The 23,047-nt window shown below is 34.8% G+C and overlaps 1 protein-coding gene across 1 annotated transcript in view; it reads left to right on the plus strand.

Moving 5' to 3' along the window:
- Positions 1 to 23,047, plus strand: part of TMEM196 (transmembrane protein 196) — a 46,674-nt gene that overhangs the window by 14,953 nt on the left and 8,674 nt on the right. Inside the window, exon 2 of the mRNA XM_011362734.2 lies at positions 22,856 to 22,912. Within this exon, the coding sequence (XP_011361036.1) occupies positions 22,856 to 22,912 (57 nt within the window). The remainder of the gene's footprint in view (positions 1 to 22,855; positions 22,913 to 23,047) is intronic.

Below are 23,047 nucleotides of genomic sequence, written 5' to 3' on the forward strand. Positions count from 1 at the left end.
GTGCTAAATTTTTAAAGGTTAAAAAAACTGAGTCAACACCTTTAGGAATGACAGATATATATTCAATACCATAAAATATGGTCAGTGCATCAGTGCAATAACAGACATGAGTATAATATGTTTTGTTAGGTTCTGACTAGGAATGCATAGAGAAGTTGAAAAGAGCTTCACAACTAAAGTTAATATTTACACAAGATTATTATATGTAAGAAAGAATTTTACAAACAGGAGGAGAAAGTAAACATTTATTGGCAACAGCCTAGTCCCACAGCCAAGGCTAAGCACTCTCACGTGGGTTGTCTCTTTTAAGTCCATAATCATGTTATATTCATATTAGTCTCCTCATTCTCATAAAAAGAATAGAGAATATTATTTCATTATAAATGATATATTTAGTGTCAGAGAACTATCATATATGTCAGGGTAGATACTGGAGAAATCTTTGGTACATATGGTAAATACTGGAGAAAAGTATGCTAAAAAATGAGTAGAAAAAAATAGAACATTTATTTATTTATTTTTCTTTTTTTTTTTAAATAATTAATCAATTATTTATTTAAATCGAAGAAATGATTTAAATGTTTTCCCCTGTCTACCTCCCCTCTACCCTCTGGTAGAACATTTAAATTAATGATCAGAGCATGGCAGAGCAAAGAGAAACTCACAAACCCCATCCAATTCAACTCCCCCCTTTTAAAGATGAAGTCCAGAGAATTCAATTGACTTGTCTAATGTAAGTAAATGCAAAGGAGGACTAAATGGGAGCCTGGGGTTCTGCTCTAAAGTGCAGAACTTTTTTTTCTCAATAGTGCATGGCCACAGCCTCTTAGCCCATGACTACAGAAAACAATTCCATCAGAAGCTGTGCTTTAGTAACAGTGCATACCAAGCCTTATTCATCATTCATTACAAGCTGTAAGCTTGTTCAAAGTTCTTTTCCATATACTACTATTTAGAGTTGCAATTATAATATTAACATTTTTATCACATAATTTTTCCTTTTTTTGAAATTCTGATGATTCTTCTTTTCTTGTTTTTCTAAATATTTGTTTCTTTAATAGAGCTGGTCTTATTAGGATAGTTATGGTAACACAAAGCCTTAGAATATACAGGATCCTAGAGCTTCCTAGTACATAAACTTGACAAATAATTACTGGTCTAACTTTAAATGAAGCACTTTCCTGAGAATTTAAAGATAGATAATACACTGTACTCTGAATCTAAGGTCTTTATAAATGGTAGGGGAAATGATCTTGGAAAAAATAACAATTGTTGAACACTTGAATTCTTCTTAGGGCTTTACACCTGTTATTTCATCTAATATTTGCAGCAATTCTTTGAGGAATGTATTGTTATGCATATAATTAAAGAGAACATTGTGGTAACTCAATTTGAGAACTTTTTCAAAGTCACACAACTGGAAAATGATGGAGCCATGGTTCAAATCCGGACAATTTAACTCCAGATCAGTCGTTCTTAATTGCTAACCTCTACTACCTCTTACTAAATATACGATAACTACAATTAAATACAAAATATAGTTTATGCTAATCTCATGGGTGCCCAAAAGAAGGTGAAGAGGGAAACAGATGACTTCATAGAGGAGGTGTGTTTGGGGACAAGCTTGGAAAAATGAAGTGGAGATTAATGGAAGGTAAGGAGAGAAAGGCATTTCAGGTTGATGGAGGCATGATCCATGGAGAGCTTGAGAACAGTAAAGAGAATGTTGGTTTCAGAGCACAGAATATGCAGAAAGAAGAGAGCCTGAAGAGGTGGCTTGACCCGAGGAGCTTGAGTACTAAGCTCTGGAATTTGAATTATTTATTTTTAAGAAATGAATGGGTACTAAAAATGTTTTAAAGATTTTGAAGATAGGAATAACATGAGTCAGTGTATTTTAGGAATAATTACCTAATCAGCAGTGTGGAGAATTAGAGCCAAGGGGATTATGTACATCTTTCATATTAAAATTTAAAATCAGAATGAAGGTAACTCCAGTGGGAATGGAAATAAAAAGGGCACATGTAAGATACTTTATGGGGACAGATTCAATGAGACTTGGTGGGAAGAGGGCTATGAAAAACGAAGGTGGTAGAGCTTGGAAATGAAGGCTTATTTTCTGTCTAGGTTAAATAAAATAAGACAGTATCCTGAGATCAGAAAACCAGATATGGAGGCATGTTTAAAGGGCAAGAAAATGAATTAAGTTTAGACAAGTTGTGCCTCTTTGATTCATTTATTCATGAAATATTCATGCATCAATTATATAATAAACTTTGTGCTATATTCTGGAAATACAATAAAGAACAAGAAAATATGTTACTTGTCTTCGAGACACTTAGAGTCTATGGTAGGGAGACAAACATTAAACAAATAAGTATACATATAAGCATTTAATTACAATGCCACACAGGAAAGCACCAGGGTGCCATAAGAACTTAAAATGGGACCTCAGTCCAGAAAGTTAAAGAGGTCCTCTACAAACAGCTAATATTTAGGCAATAATATTTAGGTAATATTGAAATAAGGAATAGGTGTTAGCCAGTCAAAGATGAATAGGACTATCTTAGGCTTGAGTAACAGTATATGTCAAGTCCTTGAGGTGGGAAAGATTTAATGAGTCAAGAAGTTAAGACAGAAATCACTGAGGCTGTAGAAGAAGGCAGATCATAAAACATTTTATAGACCATGTAAAGACTTTGGATTTTTTTCTTGATGGTAATGAGATAACATGAAAAGATTTGAAACATGAAAGGAACAAGTTCAGAGAAGAGTAGATTTGATGAAGGCAAGAGTGGAAAGAATAATTTGGAAGCTTTTGCTGTAGTATTGATGAGAGATGACAATGGTTTGGAATAGAGTGGAAACAACTGAAGTGAACAGAGCAGTTATATTTCAGCTGTATTCTGGAGACAAAAAGAATACTGTGTGGTTCACTGACTGTGGTACATGAGGGTAGGAAGGAGGTGTCAGCAAAGTGTCCCAGATGGCAAGAATGAGAACTGAGTGGATGGCTGTGCCATTTCTGAAAGTGAGAAATATTGGAGGAGAAAAATATTTTCAGGGGAAGATGCTGTTATTTTGGGGGGAAGATGATGAGGACATTCCGAGTATAAAGTATTTTGTGAGGCACGTCAGTGCCTTCTTCTTCTACCTGGCTTTATTCTCAGTTTCATGTCATGTCCCCCAGCAGTTCTCAGGTGATATCATCACCATACCTAAGCCAGTGAAAAAGATAGTCTGTTTCCCAGACAGATAAAACAAAATTTTTAGAATGTATTCTTTTTTTCCTCTGATTGACCTATTTGTGTCTTGTTGTCATAACTGAAGCAATCACTGTAATAAAAAGGATAGAACATATTAATTCATTAAACCTGGTCCCCAGGGCTGTGGGAGATGAAAAGCACATGACTGAGAGTGAGGAATAGATGGTTTCATCAGCAGAAAAATTAGGTATAATTGCCGGAAGATGGATAAATAAATTTTAAAGAGCAAACTAACAGCTTTCTACTACCATATGCAATAACTGATACCATACAAGTGAATAAAGGAAAGATAAAGATGTACAATTTGAAACATGGGGAGGGCATTGTTGTGAAAAAGGCAGAATTATGTTTCTGAATTCAGATAGGAGACAGTACTCAATATATAGATGTGCAAAGTTGTTGGTGGAGAAGAAAGAGTTAAAGCTGCAAAGAACATAGAGTGAGAAAAAAGGGAATTTCTGAACTGAAGCTATACTAGCTTATATATGAGCAGGGAAAAAAAGAATCCAACAATCGAGACTGAGGAGCAATGGGCAGAAAAGCAGGAGGGCAATCAGGAAAGTTCAGTGCCATGGAATCCAGCAAGGGGTCTGTTTCAAATATAAAGGAATGGTAATTGCTAATCTTTGAAAGAACAATTTTAGTGAAGTGTGGAAATAAAAACTATATGTATTACTTTATTTATTCAACAAATAAGTATTGAGAACCTACTGATTGTTCAGAGTATTGAGACTAATCAAGGACCTTACTCTTTCATTCTAGCAATTGAATAATTGTGTACTATAACCCAGGGACCATGTTAAGTTTTCTGCATAAGAGTAGGGTGCTGGTGGTAGTTATAAACATAAATTATAAAAAGCTTCTTCCTTAAAGAGTTTAAGAACTAATGATATGGTAATAAACATATAAATAACTATAATATGAGTCAAAATATAATGAGGTCCATAAAAAGACACATATAAGGTACTAAGAGAATTCAGAAAAAAAGAAAAAGATGGAATCACATCTGGTCAGAAAATTTGAGATGAACCCTAGAGAGGAGGTAAGAATAAGAATGAAACTTTGCAAACAGGGAAGTGGAAATAAGCAAAGATGAACTGAGAGCGCACTGAGATTATTAAGGCCACGTTGGCTGTAGGATATCAGCAAGAGACCAGTTGGCAAATTGGGTTGGAACCATCCATCAAGGCCCTGATTACAGGCCAAGAGAGTTATAGAGCCATTGAAAACAATTGAACAAAGGAGTGAGATGCTAAAAATCATGCTTAGAATAAACTTAGAATGACATTGGAGAAGAGGAAGGCAGGGAGGCTCTCTAGACAGCTCTTAGGTATTCCAGGTGAAGGCCTGAAGGAAATAAGATGGTCACTGTGGATGTAGAATTAATAGCATACAGTAATTGATTTAATAGGAATGATATGGAAAAAGAAGAACTTCAAAGTGCCTCTGAGTTTTGAGAGAACACTAGTAAGAGAAATAAAAAATAAAAGGAAAGAAATGAGTGAAAGCAGATTTGAGACTTATTTCATGAGTATTTGGAACTGACAATACCCTTGCTGGATCTATTCATTGACTTCCGTGCATCTGGCTGTGAGCACACTGAATTGCAGAATGATTGTAGGCTGAGCTAAAAATAGACAAAGCTTTCATGATGACCAACATCCTGTGTTATTCTCTGTGGAACATGGACCTGCTTTAGACATGACGTTTTGCTGTAAAATATTACATTTGGAGACAAGTATTATTGTCAACACTGAGAAAACTCTTGTATCAAATAGAAATTAATACATTTGATAATTACTTTCTAGAAAGCATTCTACTTAACAAATCTTAAAGTCTTGCTAAATGCAGCTCAGCATATCAGGGCCAGAAGTTGGAAGAAAATAATACCCAAATCCCTGAGTATGTGTTGATTTGTTGTTTGATGAGTCACATGCATGAAGGAGGTAACATGAGCAAAATATATACACAAGTTGGCATAATGCAAGATGCTGTGAATGAGAAAAAAAATCAAAGAATGTATAAAATATTTTTTGTGATACCTGTCAGGAATTCAGACACTGGTCTGTATTCATCAGATACTCAAAAATATTATACAGTTTTCATAATAATTATTAATAGCCCCATTTTATTATGGTTTATTGGGTATTAGAAATTATATCAAGCTCATCATGAGTATATCTCATTAATCCTTCTAATAGCCCTATAAGCATTAGGATACTCATAGTAGTATATCCATTTTACAGATGTGGAAGTTGAGATTCAGAGAATTTTAAGTAGTTGCTTTAAGTCCCACTAAATGTGACATAGCCAGATTTAAATCCCATGCCTTCTTGACTCCAAAGTTCATATTCTTTATCATTATGCTACCATCTGTCCACTTTTTTAAGCTCTGGTTGTCAAGAGTAGTGCTGGTTCTATATCCCAGACCTCATCATGCAGCTCTCATTGATTAATCTTTGTCCAGAATGAGAAATGTCCTGAGCACACACATGGCTCCTGTAAAGATTCAGAGTACTCAGTAGCTCAACATGAAAAGCCATTGCAGATACCCTTCTCTCCCTTACAATCTCATCTGTTAGCTGATGCACAACCATCATGCTACCTATCTTGTCAGAGAAAAGGGTTTTCTCTTTCAATATTTATGTTTCATCCTCATGTTACTTAGCAAGAAAAAAACGTGGCAACCTGCTTCTTCCTAGTTCTGCTCTAACCCCAAAATAACCATAATGTCCTTTTCCTCTAATCAAATACTCTCTTTATTTTTTCCCCAGAGATCAAAGTAAAACTTAAAGTTGCATTACGTATTTAACGATTCCCCTCAACTTGTTCCGAGTATTACAGTTACTCTTCCCAGACACCTTGGGAAACAGAACACTATTCAAGGAAATGAGCAGTGGAAAATTGTAACCTTTAAAATAAATATGTAAAAGAACATAATGCACGTTATTTCCTCCTTCAGAGATTCTGAAGCTGTATTTTGGGTATAAATTGTACAAGCCTCACTTTCTTTCTGAGAGACTGATGTTAATTTTATTGAGTTCTGTAAGGTATTGAACAATCTGAAAAGGAAGAGAATTGGAGAATGAATGGTGTTTGTTTATGGATTTCAAGACATTGTAGACCCCATATATTTTAATCTCTGTTGTCCTATTTGAGAGTAGAAAATGGCCTGAAATAGACAAAGGGCCACTGCTTAAAAATATCTACCACCCAACATAAAATTTCCACCAGTTTAAGACTGACATGTATTGATTCTTCTGAGATACAAATACTTGTAGGGAAGGTAAATGTATGGACCAGACATACTGATAATTAGGGACCTCAGTGATCTGGAAATTTGCCAGAAAGATATCTTCTCTTGACTAAAAGAAGGTCTGCCGATTTATTGATTTGCTTTCCAGGCAATTCCATTGCTGACACTTTTTAAATTTTTTTTCTTAAAGAGACAGAGAGAGAAAGATAATAGAACCTTCAGGAGTGATCAAGAAGATAGCTGAGAAACACGAACAGATTTGTTCTAGAGAAAACACAAAGTTAAGGATGTACTTGTCTTAAAATATGGACAGTGGGTAGACACCACAGGGGATAAAGTCTTCAAGCTTTATGAAAGAACTTTCTAACAGAGTCACTTAAAGATAAAAAGGAAAAAGAAAAGAGATGAAAAGGGCTTCTTCTCTTAATGGACAAGATTGATGTTAAACTTAAACACTTGTCAAGCAAAAAAGGCAAATAACATAGTGGTGTTGGTCGCGTTATGATTGTAAGATTCACCGACATCCTAGTTTATACTGCAGGAGGCTGAGCTTAGCTCCAGTAAGTAGAATTGTTTGTGAATGTTGTTTATGTGGAAGCAAGAATAGGGAGTAGGAGAAAGAAAGGAGGATAAATGGGAGAGAAGAGTCAGGAGGAGCTGTTAACGAATACAAGGCTGACTCCCAAAAACTCTTGACCTTCCCTCTCATTGAAAACAGAACTCTCCAGGGCATGTAGCACAGCTCTGGGTTATTACCAAGGGTTTTGACATACACATAAAGCAAGAAAATGGTGTTTTCCACATATGGATACTAGCTTTTTGTGTATAAAACCCACCCAAAGTTATATGCTGGAATTTAAATGGATGCCCTTTGGGGATCTTGTGACTTAATTAGAATATATATTCACATGATGGGAACTTATTCACAGAGAGGAAAATATTTTTTGTTAGTTCTTTATATATTACACTTTATAAATAAGTCTCTCTCTCTTTCAAAAAAGGATTACTTACCTCTGTTGGCTTATTTTTCATCTTGTTCGAATTTAGTAACTTCTCTAAAAGCTAAAGCCATAGACCAAAAGCTTATATGATATGATCAGAACAAATGGCATTGAAATCCCCAATGATCTCAGTACTCAGCGATAATCACTGTTTATAGTGTGGTATATCACCTTAGCTTTGTATGTATGAAAATAATAATTTTTGCAATATAAAAATAAAATGTGCATAAAGTTGTATATTTTGTTTTGTTAAACTTAAAATGGTATTATAAGCATTCCATCATGGCCTAACATATTCTAAGAAAACATGATTTTAAGGATGAAATTTTAGTTATTTAGCCTAGTCTTGATTCAGATAGTTCCATACAATTATTTATGACTAATATTATCTACACCTCTTTTAAAAATTGGCCTTAGCTCATTTTAGGAGAATGCTCCCACTTTCTTCCTGACGTCAAAGCTAAAAATATATATATTTTATCAAGATAAACTCATTTCTTCTTGTCTCTATATTGGAGAGTTGAGAATCCTTAGAATTTTTATATTCTCATTTGTGCTTGAAAATTAGAAGTCTTTCATAACTGCTTCTTTCTTTAGACATGATAATATGGTTATCAGAGAGTCAGCATGAAACAGTGGAGAGTGAACATGCTATAGAGTCAGACAGTCCTGGATTTAAATCCTGATTTTGCCATTTATTAACTATATACATCATTCAAGTATATCTTGCACAAGATCACTTATATTTCTCTGAACTTCAGTTTTTTCTTCTGTAAAATTGACTAGTTTTGTTGATTGAGACAACATGCATGAAGTTCCTTGATAATTATAAACTAATATTAGTAAGTTAATAATCAATGATTTTAAGTTCCTTTCCATTTATGGTTTGAAAAGCTCTCCTATCCATTCTTAACAAGCTCTGCTATCACTGAATTTTGGTCAGCCACACAATGAATACCCGTAAAGCTATAAGGTTGAATGGAGGAAACTTTCCTATTGTAATTAGGTATGGTTTTTATTCTAAAGGGAAATCAAAGGATGCTAACTTAGGAGAGGCAACAGGGCATTACCTGAATAATGTTCAAGACAACATCATTATCCTCCTCCTCCTCCTCCTCCTCATCATCATCAATATACATGGGAGAAGAACTGGTGAAAGTAAATGTATTACATGAAAAGGTTGATTAATTGAAGAGAAAAATCTTTTTAAAAAATTACTCCCAGCTAGAAGTAAAGACCAGTATTAAAAAAAAAAAAAAAAAAAATCCCATAAATTAATTGGTAGCGAGTGCCACCAAGTGGTAGGAAAACACTTTTTTAGAAACTAGAATCCATTAGCTTTTAGAGGGAAAAGTTTTCTTTTCACAATTTAGTAATGACATTGAGGACCCGAATGTATTCCATCCCTTCCCACTGCATCATAACCACCCAAGATTTGATCTTCATTAAATGACAAGCTGTCTTTGGTTTCTATTACCACACCATCAAAATATCTTCCTGTCACAAGAGAAACCTTAAGGCTTATTTTGATCTTTGCCTCAGGAGCTTCCTCTAAAACAGAAAGAAAATAGAAATATAACTGCAATGAATGCCGAGAGAACTGGGATAAAATGATAGTTGGAAAATCCTCATTGAGTTCAGCCTCTAGAGTTAGAAAGGCTGATGTTTGAATACCAGATCTGCCACTGACCAGCTGTGTGATGCGAAAAGATCAGTCTCGGGATCAGTTTTCTCAGCTGAATATGAGGGTTAAATTAGATGATGTATGTAAAATGTTTAGCCCAGAGCCTAGTCTCTAGCAAGTGCTCAATAAATGTTAGCCCATTCTTTTTATTACTATGGCTATTATATTACGTTTCTCTTCCCTACACCTAAATATTAATTATTGTTATAATTATTATTAATATAATTTCACCTAACTCAAAAGAGGTACAAGCTAAGAAGGTAAAATCACCGCAACAGCAAACCTTGCAAACCATGAGAAGGATGTTTTATGATATTTCTATTTCCAAAGAGAGAAGTAAGTAGAGAAGACAGGAATGAAGAAACCCTCTGAATTCTAACCCTAGTCTTTTCCTGCTGAGGTTCTGAACAAGGCAGTCAAGTCTCCCTCTAACTGACACTGTGCTCTAAAAAATGTGAATTAATTAATTTTTTGGAAAGTTGCCATGGAGGCCAGTTATAATTTTATATACTAGGAACCATAAAGAGTCATCTATTATTAACCTTAAATAAAAAGAAAAGTAAAAATAGCAAGGCTGTTTCTACAGTTACAGTAAACTGTTAGCTGCTATTCTATATTCAGTAGCCTCAATTAACCAGTAGGTCCATACATTTATACATTGTCCTGACTAATTTATGGTCAAAGCAATAATAGCCCAGGACACTAAGGAGCCTAGAATGTCTTCTGTTTCATTAGAAATAGATTGCATAGTGCAGCATGTTTGTCACTGAACTCAAATTATTTGAAAATTCATCATCTAGCCATGCAGTAAATTACCCTCAGCCAGAATGTCAGTATATTTCTAATCCTTGTCAGAACTGTACCAGCTGTATCCGTCCCTGACACCCCACAAGGTAGTCACTCAATCACTCCCGAAACATTTCCAAAGGGGCCTCGTTAATATTATGAGGAAACTTACGTTTCTTTGTGGACAGACCTATTCATTAGAAAAATTTTCCTGGTCATGAGTGGAAATCTCCCTGTGTGTAACTCATATGCATTATTCTTGGTTCTAAAATTTAAATCCAAAAATAATAGACAACATTTTAGACTATACGTATTTCCCAAGTAGGCCAAAGAACAGAATTGTTGGGAGTACTGGTTTCATCCTATGAATTTGTATGTCTTACAGCACAAAACATACTTGTTTATATAGCTTATCTTTCAGCAATCATAAAATCTCAATGAACTGTTATTTTTATGGTCTCAGCACTTTAAAATAAATAAAAATAAAGATCTTTGGGATATTTGACTTTTAGAAATCTGGATAGAAATCAGAATGAAATACAAAAGAGTTACCATTTTTATTAAACCAACTCACATACTCCAAAGGATGATTTCAATTGGAAGCAGATGACCATGGAAATGGCCTCTGGCCCTTTGTCTGGTAAGGTTTGATATCCTCTTGGAATTGTCGGTACTGAGTCCTTTGAACAGGATGTGGGAGAGAACACAGCCTGCACATTATATTAGATGAGCAATGGACTCGAGAGGGGAACATTGCCATGCATCTTACAATTTCTTTGTTAATTCTGCTGTTGTATCCCTTTGTTTTCTTATCAAGTTCCTTCAAAAATATCAGTTCATTTTAGTTGTGTTGAGGGGATAAATCGAAAAGGATTTATTTTCTCTTAGGTTTTATTCACAGCTGGGCTAGAGAAACAGCCAGGAACCTGATGCTAGGTATGATAACGACTATGCGGAAAAAAGAGAAGAGAATTTCAAGGAGAAAGTTAAAACTAAGGTGCAAGGCATACTTGTATAGCTGTTCTTCCCACCAAAGAGATTTTTCTCAAAGCTTTTCATTGGGAACATTTTATGACTTGTGTAATTAAAAAGAATTTTGGGGGCAAGATGTGTTTCATAGAAGTATAGTATTGTGAAACAGGGTGTAGTACACAGTAAGCAATGATTTGGGAATCCCAATCTTCAGTTCTCATTGAACTTCTGCCACTGACTTGCTGAGTAATTTTTTTTTTTTGGCATCTTAATTCCTATATCCACAAAATGGAAATATTAAAGAGGTTTATTTTTTCAGCCTTCCCAGAAATACTTAAGAGGAAGAAATCAAATAGTAAGTGTTGCAAACTTTTGAAAAAGTGAACTGTGGAAATTTGAGAATTGATCCCAACAGAATACTTGAAAAAATGTTTCCATTTGGGGTCCTTTAACAGGAATCAAAATAAAGAAATTGAATGATGAAGGTAAAAGTCCATTTGCTAAGGCATCTTGTAAACTGTATTCCAGTAAGGCAAATAATCTTTGAGCTGAAAGATATTGATGGAAAATGCAATGTTTAATATTTTCTTCAAAGACCATATCCGAAGTGTATTTTTATGCTCCCAAATTCTTTCTTTTTGCCACATTATTTTTTCTTCCTGCAACCCTTTGCGGGTTTTTCAGTAAAAGCACACCTCAACTCCAAGAAATAAAAAGTCCGTCATACTTAATATTTTTGCTTCTTTAAGTGCCAGCACGTATTGTCTGGTTCTGTTGAGAGCATAAGTTATTTTTTAATCACTATAGTATTAAAATACTTCAAACACATGTAAGTGTTTGGGCGACTACACTGACATAATAAAGTTGCTGAGTAATGAAGAAATGAATCTGTGGCAGTCTGGAAGAAAGGTTTCAAATTATTTTATGATGGTCTTCTTTATCCAGAGAGCTGAAAGCTATCACGTTAATAACCCAAATCAATGAGGCTCAGAAACCACCATTCAGAGCTATTCTGAAACAATTCAGAATCTCAGCATCTTCCTTGGATCTTTTATTAGCTTAAGTTTATAAATCTTCTGCACCATTATTGCACTTCAATTACAATGTTGCCTTCTAAAATTTAGTCCTCAAAAACCTCACTCTCCAGATTCATTTCCCAGAATCTGTTAGTTTGAATAGCCTGATTCATGTTCTTGTATGATCTTATTTTAACTTTTTAAGGCAAAGGGAAATTTATAATCAGTTTTCAAATTTATAAATTTTCCAATGACCTTTTTTGAGAATTGACTTACAAGTCTTTCTATTTACTTTGTCAGGGTTTTAGGGCTCTCTAACAATCTAACTGAACCAAGTACAGGAAAAATGCAAAGTATGTTTGTTATTGTTTAAAACCAGTTTGAAGTTAACTAAATAGGTATGTGGAGAGAAAGGACACTTCACTCTCAGAAAATTTCAAGCGAATTACAAAATAGTGCTCTACAACTTATTGGTTATCCATGGAGTTTGGAAACACCTTGTTCTACTTTACTCTTTCCAACTTTTTGGTTTTCACAGTCCAATTATGTATACTGACAGGCTCTGGCATAAATATATTCAAGAAGAAAACTATAATTTTCTACCTGATCCAAAATATTCATTGTAAGACTATTCATTGTAGTGAAGATAAAGCCTGGCTATATAATATAAAATATAGTGCTGAACTATAGAATGGAATAAAAATTTTCTCTGTTTATTTTGCAAGGCTTTAATCAACTGTCCAAGACTCTCAAAAGAGAGAAGGAGGCAGAAAGAGAAGGAGGTAAAGAGAAAAAGTTGGGCAACAAAACTTCTCTTTTGTTAATGCCCTTTAGAGAAGCAATTCTCTCATTCTTTAGAGGCTCTATGTGGAATACTGATAGCCCCTTCGCTTCAATCTTGGTGTCCTGAGCACCAAAAATGGTTTGTCATCATGGGAAATAGAGAAAAGAAATTAAGCTTAAAAGACCTTAAAGCTCAAATACCCCACCAGTTCTTTGATGGGGAACTAAACCTATCAAAGATAAACTACTCAAAACTCGCATTCAAAGGCATAAAATGTTTACAATAGGATCCAGAAAAACTAGCATCAACTTTCTTCTTCTGGTAGAGTGCTTCTGACAACTGGCTTGACATCTGGGAATGGAGGAATAAATGCTCTCTATGAGAGTTTAAACCCCTCAGGAAAGAGAAGCAGTTTGGTTCATCATATAAGCCTAGTCTTCAGGGTCTGATATTAGATGCCCATTGCTGTTCCCTTCAGGGCTCTCATGGGAGGTCCCACCTCTAGCCAGTTCCTGGTAGGGCCAGCTCATCTAAGCCAAACTAAAGAGAATTAAATCAGTCCTGTGATTCTACAGCTGAGCTTCTCAAACTATAAGGAACAAAACAATTACTTTGAAATTTATCCAAGATGAGATTCTTAGATCCCACTTCATCAAAATATGATTTATTGGGAGCCCATGACTCTGCATTTATGACATGTGATCCCATGTCATTCTGATGAAAATGGTTTATGGATGTCATTCTTTGAAAAAAATTTTGTCAATGCTTTGTAACTCAGGTCATTTGTGCTAAAGTGAGTCCAACTGTTAAGACTGCCAAAGGCACATTCTCAAAGACTATCCTTGGAGAAGAAAAGGGGAGGTAGCATGAGCAACTGTTGTACACTACCTAAAGCCCAAGAGTGTTGAGGGAAATCTTATTACTTGAAACTGGATGGATACGTATTCAGACGGAACTATTGAGTAAAACATATGTCCTCAAATAAGGAATGATTCCTTCACTTTGAGTGATATCTTACAAAGGATATCAAGTAGAGTACATAAATTCAGGAGTATTATAATTGTGACATAAGCCCTAAGGTTTGATAGTGTTGTTTTTAGAGACTACCATAGAATTCTCTTTGTTCCCAAAAGGAACACAAAAAGATAGTAAATACCTACATTTAGCCACAGCTCTTCCAAGACAGGCCATAGTATGTAATCAGAAAAATGAGCTACTCATCTCCTGCCTTTAGAGTCTCTGCTTTAGACAGGCTTGGTTTGCCAGGTATAATACCCCAATGGCATAAAAGAACCTCAAAGTAACAAAGCAATTAACTCTATGCTTTAAAAAATTGTATTCTGATATTTTCATGACCTGAAGCTTTTTGTGATATACATATATATATATATATATTTTATTGTTTTCACATTATTTGATCTTGACTAAATGAAAAGTATCTGGAATTCTTCCAGGAGCAAATTTCTGAATGGGAAAGTGTGTGCATGAAGGTTAAAGGGTTATGAAAGGAAAGATTGAACTACAATCACTCTTAACAGTTTATTGCAGAACAGACCAGCCAACAGTTGGTAATAGCATACAGAGGAGAGAGCCAAGACACTGACCAGCTTCCAGTTTCACCAAGGGGGAAAAAGCTATTCTGTGTCTATTCTGAAGCCAAGCCCAGTGTTTTGATAGAAAATGAACCAATAGCTGGGATATATACTCATAGATTACTTTCCCAAATCATTTTCTGTTTCACCTAATTAAGAACACAAGCTAACATAATGTTATATGTCCATTTTACCTCAATAAAAATTTTTAATAAAAACTTTCTTAAGAAGACTGCAACCTTATCCAGTTTGGGAAGTGACTTCTCACCTTGAAAAAGAATCTTCTGGCAATTATCGCTCAGTGCCAAGGTAATATCTTTTTCAGTGATTTTTGTGTAGAAAAGTCTACTTATACTAACATATCAAGAGCATCTGAGTTTTGAGAAGGAAATTTTGAAGCTCACAAAGCTATAATTGTGATATTTAAAAGATCAACACCTTTCAAATTGTTTCTAAATGCTGCCATTGAGAAGAGAATTAAGCTAATCTAACCAATCATGAGAGTTTCAGAAAAATAAAAAGTTAATTGGATTTTATTCAGTGAAAAGACTAATGCACCCAGTTGTGTCTTAAAATTGGCTACATTTGATTAATTTTCGCCCCTCCCCATGCATAATGTAAATGCTTTCATCCATCCATCTACTAATTCATTAGGTTTGAAATTCTATTATGTCATCTAGAAACTATTTTGACAATGAAGTTTTTTCAAAGGTGGACATAAAAATAGATGAGCTCCTCCTAGTAGTATCAGCAATGGCAAATGAAGTAATACATTCAATTCCATTTGTATAATATGAAGTTAAAAACTGTTTCTTTGCTCCGTAATTTATTTTCTTCATTGACTTGCTCATCATGGATCAAAATTCGCCTTTCAATCCATTTCTTTCTAGAGGGTTGAGAGACTATCAAAATGCTTTGCACAATGAAAGTTGTATTTCAGCTACTATCATTGATGTGTAGAGCAACAAAATTTTTTCTAACTAAAGATGAAATACGGTGGTCGTTGAAGATGAAGGCACATCTACTTTAATATGTATGTGATTTATGATTTGTTTTATTTAACTGAGAATAAAACCATATTCAGCCTTCAATCTCAGTTATCCATGGTAGGCTCCATTTATTTCAGAGAGACTGAACTCAATTCTTGTAAACTACACTGTGGCACTTTTGGATTTGTGGCTGAAAGCTCTGACCATAGCAGGTTCCAAATTCAACTCTATTAAACATGCAAAACCAGCCTTGTGTAAAAGCAGATGATATGATGGCCTTAAGTGTTGGGATTAAAGAAACACTAGCAAGCTCCAAAACATGGCCTTCCATTCTCCTTTCCAAATATACATTCTGAAAACATGTAGATTGGGGAGTTTCTATTAGGTTTTTTTTTTTTTTCAGATACCCACAAGGACCATGGAACTTTGAGTCTTTCACCAATCTATACGTTTTTAGAATATGTACAGAAGGATAGCAGCCCATATTTGGGAGTCAAGGAGTTCTCCTAGTGGTTCTTCAATCACAACACTCAGGCCACTTTGCCTGCCTGTACACAAGGCCGGGAGTCACTCACTAGTAAGGATGAATCTTGATGAGCTATTGTTTCCTACTATCTTAATAATAATTTTTCCTTGAGCAAATACAAGTCTATTCATTTAACTTTTTGAATAGGAACACCTGCACATGGCTTAGAAATAAATAACAAAAAGTATTCCATGAAAATTTAGCCCCCTTCTGCAACCCAGGTCATCATAGCTACTTGTTTCTTATATGTTTTTCTAGAGTGACTTTATAAAGGTAAGAACATATATATAGATTATTATCTATTTCTTCCTTTTTTACACAAAAGTAGTTTATTACATACATGATTATGCAGTTTGCCCTTTTCACTTAACTTTATATGTTGGAGAACTTCACATAGCTGTGTATAGAGAACTTTCTCACATTTTTTAATAGATGCAGAGAAGTCCATTGAATTTAATTAATTCTCTACTGATTGACATTCGGGATTTCTCCTCTTGTGTTGTTACTAAGAACGCTAAACTAAATAATTTGACACCTAGATCATTTTGCAAACTTGCATCTATATCTGTTGGATAAATTCTTAAATGCAGGATGGCTGAGGCAAAGGAGATACACATATATTCTATGTAATATAAATATATTCCAAATATATTTCAAAATATAATTTTGAAAACTGTTGCTATATTACTCTCAATAGAAGTTGTACTGATTCATCTTCCCACAGCAATATATGACAATCAGGTCCCCTATATCTTAACTTATTACTAAACTTTAGAAGAACTGCCAGTCTGATAGGTGAAAAAAATATCTGAGTCAGTATGAAATTGCATTTCTCTCATTACAGATGAAATTGAACAGATCTAGAAATAGTTCTATATATAACTATATTTATAAATATTAAGCTAAAAATTAGTTCATACTGACATCTACACTTCTAATCCATTACCATATGGATCACTCTAGCTTGTTGCCCTTATTTATCTATAAACTCTCACTCACACAGTAGGAAACCTGGGTCCCATGGTCCACCATCCATTTAATTTACTTGTTCAATTTTAGTGTACATGTATCGTAGTATCAGAATTGTTAACTAGTAACCTTGTAGGAAACAACTTTGTGAAATAGAGTATAGTGCTTATCTACAGTTTCTTTTGCCTTTAGTTTTACAGATGCCACTCATTTCCAACAGTTACTTAAGTCAGGATCTTTCCCCCCACTCCTCAGCGAAACCGTTTCATACATTTGTCATACAGTTAGATTGTTTCGTCACATTCTGTATTCTATCCTGGGATTCCCTTGACTCCTTAAATCATTTTTTAAATTTGCATACTTTAAGGTTTATTCTTTGTGCTATTAAGTTCTATGGGCTTTGACAAATGCATAGTATCATGTATCCACAATTACAGTATAATATAGAATAGTTTCGCTGCCTTACAGCTTCTAGTAATTCTTTTAGAGAAATAATTTTTGGCAGTCTGGGTTAGTTTCCTATTGCTCCTGGAACAAATTTACCACTAACTTTGTGGCTTAAACCAACAGAAATGTACTCTCTCACAGTTGTGGAGGCCAGAAGTCTAAAACGGGTGTGCAGGGCTGCATTCCTCCTGGAGGCTCCAGTAGAGAGCCCCTCTGCCTTATCCTCTTCGCTTTACGAAGGCCATCTACGAGCTTTGCCTCGTGCCTCTCTTCATCTTCAAAGCCAGCAGTGGAGCATTTTCAAATCTATTTCTCTCTGTCTCTCTGTCTTTATAGCTTTCAATCTCTTTTGACCTTCTCGTCTTCCTCTTAAAAGACCTTTGCGATTACATACATTAAATGGCCTGTATAACCCATAATAGTCTCCTCAGCTGCAGGTTAGCAGTTTATTGATTTCATTACTTCTGCAAGGACTTTTTTTTTTTTTCTGCCATATAAGGTAATGTTCATGGATTCTAGAAATTGAGACACGTACATCTTTGGAGAGCCATAACTCAGCCTACCGTACTGCTTTTCCCAAATGAGCGTATCTTCCTTATAATCTCTTGTGTGAGTGAGAATGTGGCTAGATGTACAGCTCAAGGTTCAAAAGCCCTTTTTTCAGAACCTCGTAAGCATTTTATCTTAATATCTTCTTTGAGGCTTTTGGTGTGAAAGGTGGAATCATAGTGAGGAGTTGATTTCACTGTTTCGGTGATTATCTTTGGTGCATCCCAGTCTTCAATTCCCTTATGGCAAACTGTGGTTGCCTTAACAGTTTTCAGTGTCAGTGCCTCACACTCAGCCTTCCTTTGTCCCTGCTCACCTCTGCCACAGAGGAGGTTTCTTTCCACACTCTTGCCTCTCCCTCAGTGTAGACTGCTGCTACTTGTTACTCCTACCTTTGGTCTCATGGTAAAGGTCAGGTGGGAGAGAAGAAGGTTCTTTGCTGTTCTAGTCCAGTCTCAGTTTAGGAAGGCCCTGTGATCGGGCCTCAGGGGCAGGACTTCCTCGGTATTCAATACCCTGCTCCCTGGGACAGCCAAACTTGGCCTTGTGTCTGTGGTTGGTCTTGTGCAGAAGCTTCCTGCCTCTCCCCCAGTGAGTGGGTGGTGACTCCTCTTTTGTATAGGCTTAGCATGTTAGGCCCGAAATGATATTTTTTGCCCCTCCCCCTATATAAAGAATTTTTTCTTCTACTTTTCCTCCATTTTCAGTAGCAATTTATATTTGCAAATGCTCTGGAAATGACAGGTTTTCCTAGCCCTCTTCTAAGGGCTTAAAGCATTTGATTCATAGGAGAGAAGGCCTAAAAAAGGAGCAGGGCTTTGCATCCCGCCCCCGCTTCCCCCGCCACTCACACACATATACTTGTATGATAACCACTATCTCCTCCTGCCATCTCTGTAACAGGTGACTTAGTTTGAGTATCCAGACTTTTTTTTTTTTTTTTGGAGAAGGTATTCTCCAAATAAAATTTTTTTTGTGGTAAATTCTTTGGAGGAGTTATTCGAATTGCAGTTATTCCACTGCCTTGGAAGCTTTGCTCTCTAATGGACTCTAGAAAAGTTGCCCATCTGTAGTTTATCCAGTTTTTCTTATTGTTAAGGTGGAAATAACATGTTTGGTTTTTCTATATCCTAAGCAAAAGCAGAAGTCTTCATGAACCTTTTATTAAGAAAATTCACTCAAAATACTCAACATGTAGAATGCTATGTCCATAAGAGCTCCATTTCATTCTATAGTGAGTTAACAACCTTAGTTATATATTAAATGTAATCTAAATTGGAATCAAATGAATTCCACTTGGAGAACTAACTAGTTTTATTACATAGTTGCACTTAATGGCCTATTTTTAGATCGCTTCATTTATATAATTTTATAGAGAAAAGCAAATAACTTTCCCTGCATTTAAATAGCTCATCTCAGAAGCCAAATGATATTTTCTCTTGTAAAATTGTGCATTAATTCAGGAGATGTACATATACATATATATACATATGTATGTATATATATGTGTGTGTGTGTATATATATATATATATATATATATATATATATATATATATATATATCCACTCATCAGTTTTACTTCTTTTTAATCAATTTTTTTCACTTGTTTCATAATTTTCGTAATGCGGGTAAGTGCTTTGCATCCTGGATAAAGCAATTTTGAGCAAATAAACTATATCTTGAAATGTTTTAACAAATTCCTGTACATAATAATGTATACTTAATTTTAGACTGTAATACAATCGACTAATTTCATAATTATTTTTATTACAACAAAAAATAATAAGGGCAAAGGAGAGAAATTATAGATGATCAGGTGTCCATTGAACACTCATGGTTGGATATGCTAGTATAATGCACACTACATTAGCACTGAAAAATGCTTTTGAAGAGTTTCTATTACATTATTAGAATTAATTAACTTAGACACTTAACAAAACCTTTTATTTTATGTGTGACTTGTGACCTTGATGTGTCACCTTGAGCAAGCCACTAAACTTGTCTGGACATCTGGTTCCTCCTGTGAACACTGTGAGGGCTAAATTAAGTCATTTTTTAAGATCCGTTCCAGTGCTATGACTTGGGGTAAAGACAGCCAGTGGCATAAAATGTCATTTGCTGCTTTTTTGTGCTTATTTTATCTTCTCGATAAATCGTGATGGCTAAAAGTTAGCCAGAAATTTCATGATTTTATATATTTCTGATTACACAGCTCTATTTTTTCTCAAATTACAGGTTTTCTCTAAGGAATGTGGAGTTTGGATACCCTGACAAAAGTAACTATCGAGAAGTATTTACACTCCAGGCCTGACTGAGAGTGGGAAATTATTGTCTGATGCCCCTCCTACTCTACTGTCCCCCTCCCAAGCCCCTGAACTTCCTTTTCCTTAGTGAGATAATAAAAAGAACCGATTTTATTGCCACCTAGATAGATTTTCCAACCAAGTGGCTGAGGTGGAGAACTCTGCTTGTTCTTCTGAGCTCCCCTCAGGCCTTGCTGTGAATAAATAATGGTAATGTTTATAAATTTCAAAAGAGATCCAAGGAACACAAAACTACACCTCTTTCAAATTATTTCAAGAATGAGTTCTGGAGGAATGGACTTTCAGGATGAGTAATGGGTTAGTCAGGGAAGCAAAGGGAAGGATATGCTGAGGCTCTGATCTGAAGCTTGGAAGCCCAAAGAGGTACAGAACTGGTCCAAACTGGAATGGCTTGAATACAACCTGGAAAGATGTGAGATGGGATCAGTAAAAAAGAGTGCATGTGAATACAAGGTCATCTAGACCTAGGACACAGAAGGGATGAGAAATGCTCACCCAGAAATAGCTTTTTAAGGCTTCTGAAAATTATGCAAGCATTCAATTTTATCAAGTTCTGAGTTTCTATCTTCTCACAATTTTATGGTATTAAAATTATTTTGTTAGATCTATTTATGTAGTATATTAATCTTTTTGTCTATCATATGCTTTCTGAATATAATCCTAATTGATTGTTTTCCTTTGTAAGTTATGGTATTTTTGACTATCAAAATTATAATTTTATGCATTAATATTTATAAGTATTTTCCATTTTGGTCTATGACTTTGCTGCTATGTTTAGAAAGTCCTTCCCACTTCTCTAAAATTATATAAATATTTAACTTTATTATCTCACATTACTTTTTTAATACATTTAAATAGTCAACCTGTTTCACAGACATTTTAGTATACAATATTAGAGAAGGTTAACAAATTCCATTTATTGAATAAATAATGCTGATCTTTTCCTCATTAATCTGAAACATCATCTATATTACATACCTAATTCTTATATATCTTTGTGTTCCCTGACCTAACTGTCTTGCTGCACCATTGCCTGCTTTACAATTATTTTGCTCCCTTTTACAGAAAGTTCTCTTACAAAGGGAAACTTAACCTTATCCATCATTTTTTTATCAAATTTTCTTGGTGCTTCTCACAATCATATTATTTATTTCAGACAATCCTTAAAATATTGTGATATGTACATTTAAAAAACTATCCATGTGGGAAATACTCAGTTCAAACCATTTGTATTATTAGTTCTGATTTGAGATAGCAAAATTTAAGAAGAAAAAATCATATAGAAATGAGTTTAATCACATTCGAAATTTTCTTTGCTAATCTGAAAGTCCTTAGTGGGGTATTATTTATTAATGAAGATTTTATTTTATTTGTATGGTTTACTTCATCCAGAAGTATGTACAAGTGTACATTCAAATGGCCATAAACGTTTCTATCCAAATTTACCATTTCCTGATAACCAAAATGTCTAATAATGTGTCATTGGTAGATGTTTTGAGGCAGCTACTTTTGCAAGACAATTAGGTCACCAATGTGCTTACTTAGAAGAAATTAGATGCCATCAATACAGTTGTCCCCCCTTATCCGCAGTTTTGCTTTCTGCTATTTCAGATACCCTCAGAAAATCCTGGTCTGAAACTATTAAACGAAGAATTCCAGAAACAAATAATTCATAAGTTTTGAATTGCACATTCTGAGTAGCGTGATGAAATCAGATCAATTGTTGTGTGTTCAAGTGCTTTGTTCAAGTGACCCTTATTTTACTTAATAACGGCCTCAAAGCACAAGAGTAATGATGCTGACAATGCAGATATGCCAAAAAAAAAAAGCCGTAAAGTGCTTCCTTTAAGTGAAAAGGTGAATACAATAAAATAAGATACTTTGAGAGAAAGAGATCACATTCACATAACTTTTATTACAGTATATTATTATAATTATTCAGTTTTATACTTAGTTATTGTTAATCTCTTACTGCACCTAATTTATAAATGCAGTTTTAGGTATACATATAGATATATATGTATAGGAAAAAATATAGAGTATATATAGATTTTGAACCATCTATGGTTTCATGCATCTACCAGGGACCTTGGAACGTACCCCCTATGGATGGGATTACTGTAGCCTCATCCCTGTGTTCTTCCAGCACATCCACAAGGACAGTGCTTCTGGTAGAATGCAAACGTCACATTTTACCTGACATTGTTTGAGAGATACAAAGAATGTCTCTATAGAAAAACATCTTCCTCTCAGTTGCCTTATCTTTGCATTTGTGCTGGGTTCCCTACCTTTAGGGTAGCCCATTGACTTCTAATCCATAGTGCGAATGAACACATCGCACCACTTTTCTCCATGAGAAAGCAGAAAGAGACACGGAAAGCAGTAAAATGAAATAGTAGGATCAAAGCGCTAAATGCATTTACTTTGTAATTTGCCTCATGGTGCAACTATCTTAGGTTTTGCTTAAATCCCACAATGGCCTGTATAAATCCTGAAGAAAACAAATTTTCATTAGCATTTGAAATTTCATCCCATCCTATTCTGGAATGAAATATTTTTCTTTTTGACTTTTACTGGGAACATAAAATTTTTAAGCTTCCCTAGAGCAAGCTTCATGAGTGAACTACCAGCTGAAAATTAGGCATTCCCTTATCTTTGGATGTGAAATAATTGTTCTTCTTTTCTTTTTCAGTTTCTTCTTTGTGGCATATGTGGAATATTGTGCGCCAAAAAAAAATCCGGACTTGTCGTAAGTTTCTGCCTTGTTTGTGTTGTGCATTGACGTGTTTGAAATGTAAGAACTCAAAAATAGAAATGGTCATTAGCGAACGTTCTTTTGTTACTAATTTGGGATAGAAATAAGACTGACAAATAAATCCTGGCT

The sequence above is a fragment of the Pteropus vampyrus genome, unplaced genomic scaffold (assembly GCF_000151845.1).
Source record: "Pteropus vampyrus isolate Shadow unplaced genomic scaffold, Pvam_2.0 Scaffold4, whole genome shotgun sequence".
Lineage (NCBI taxonomy): Eukaryota > Metazoa > Chordata > Mammalia > Chiroptera > Pteropodidae > Pteropus > Pteropus vampyrus.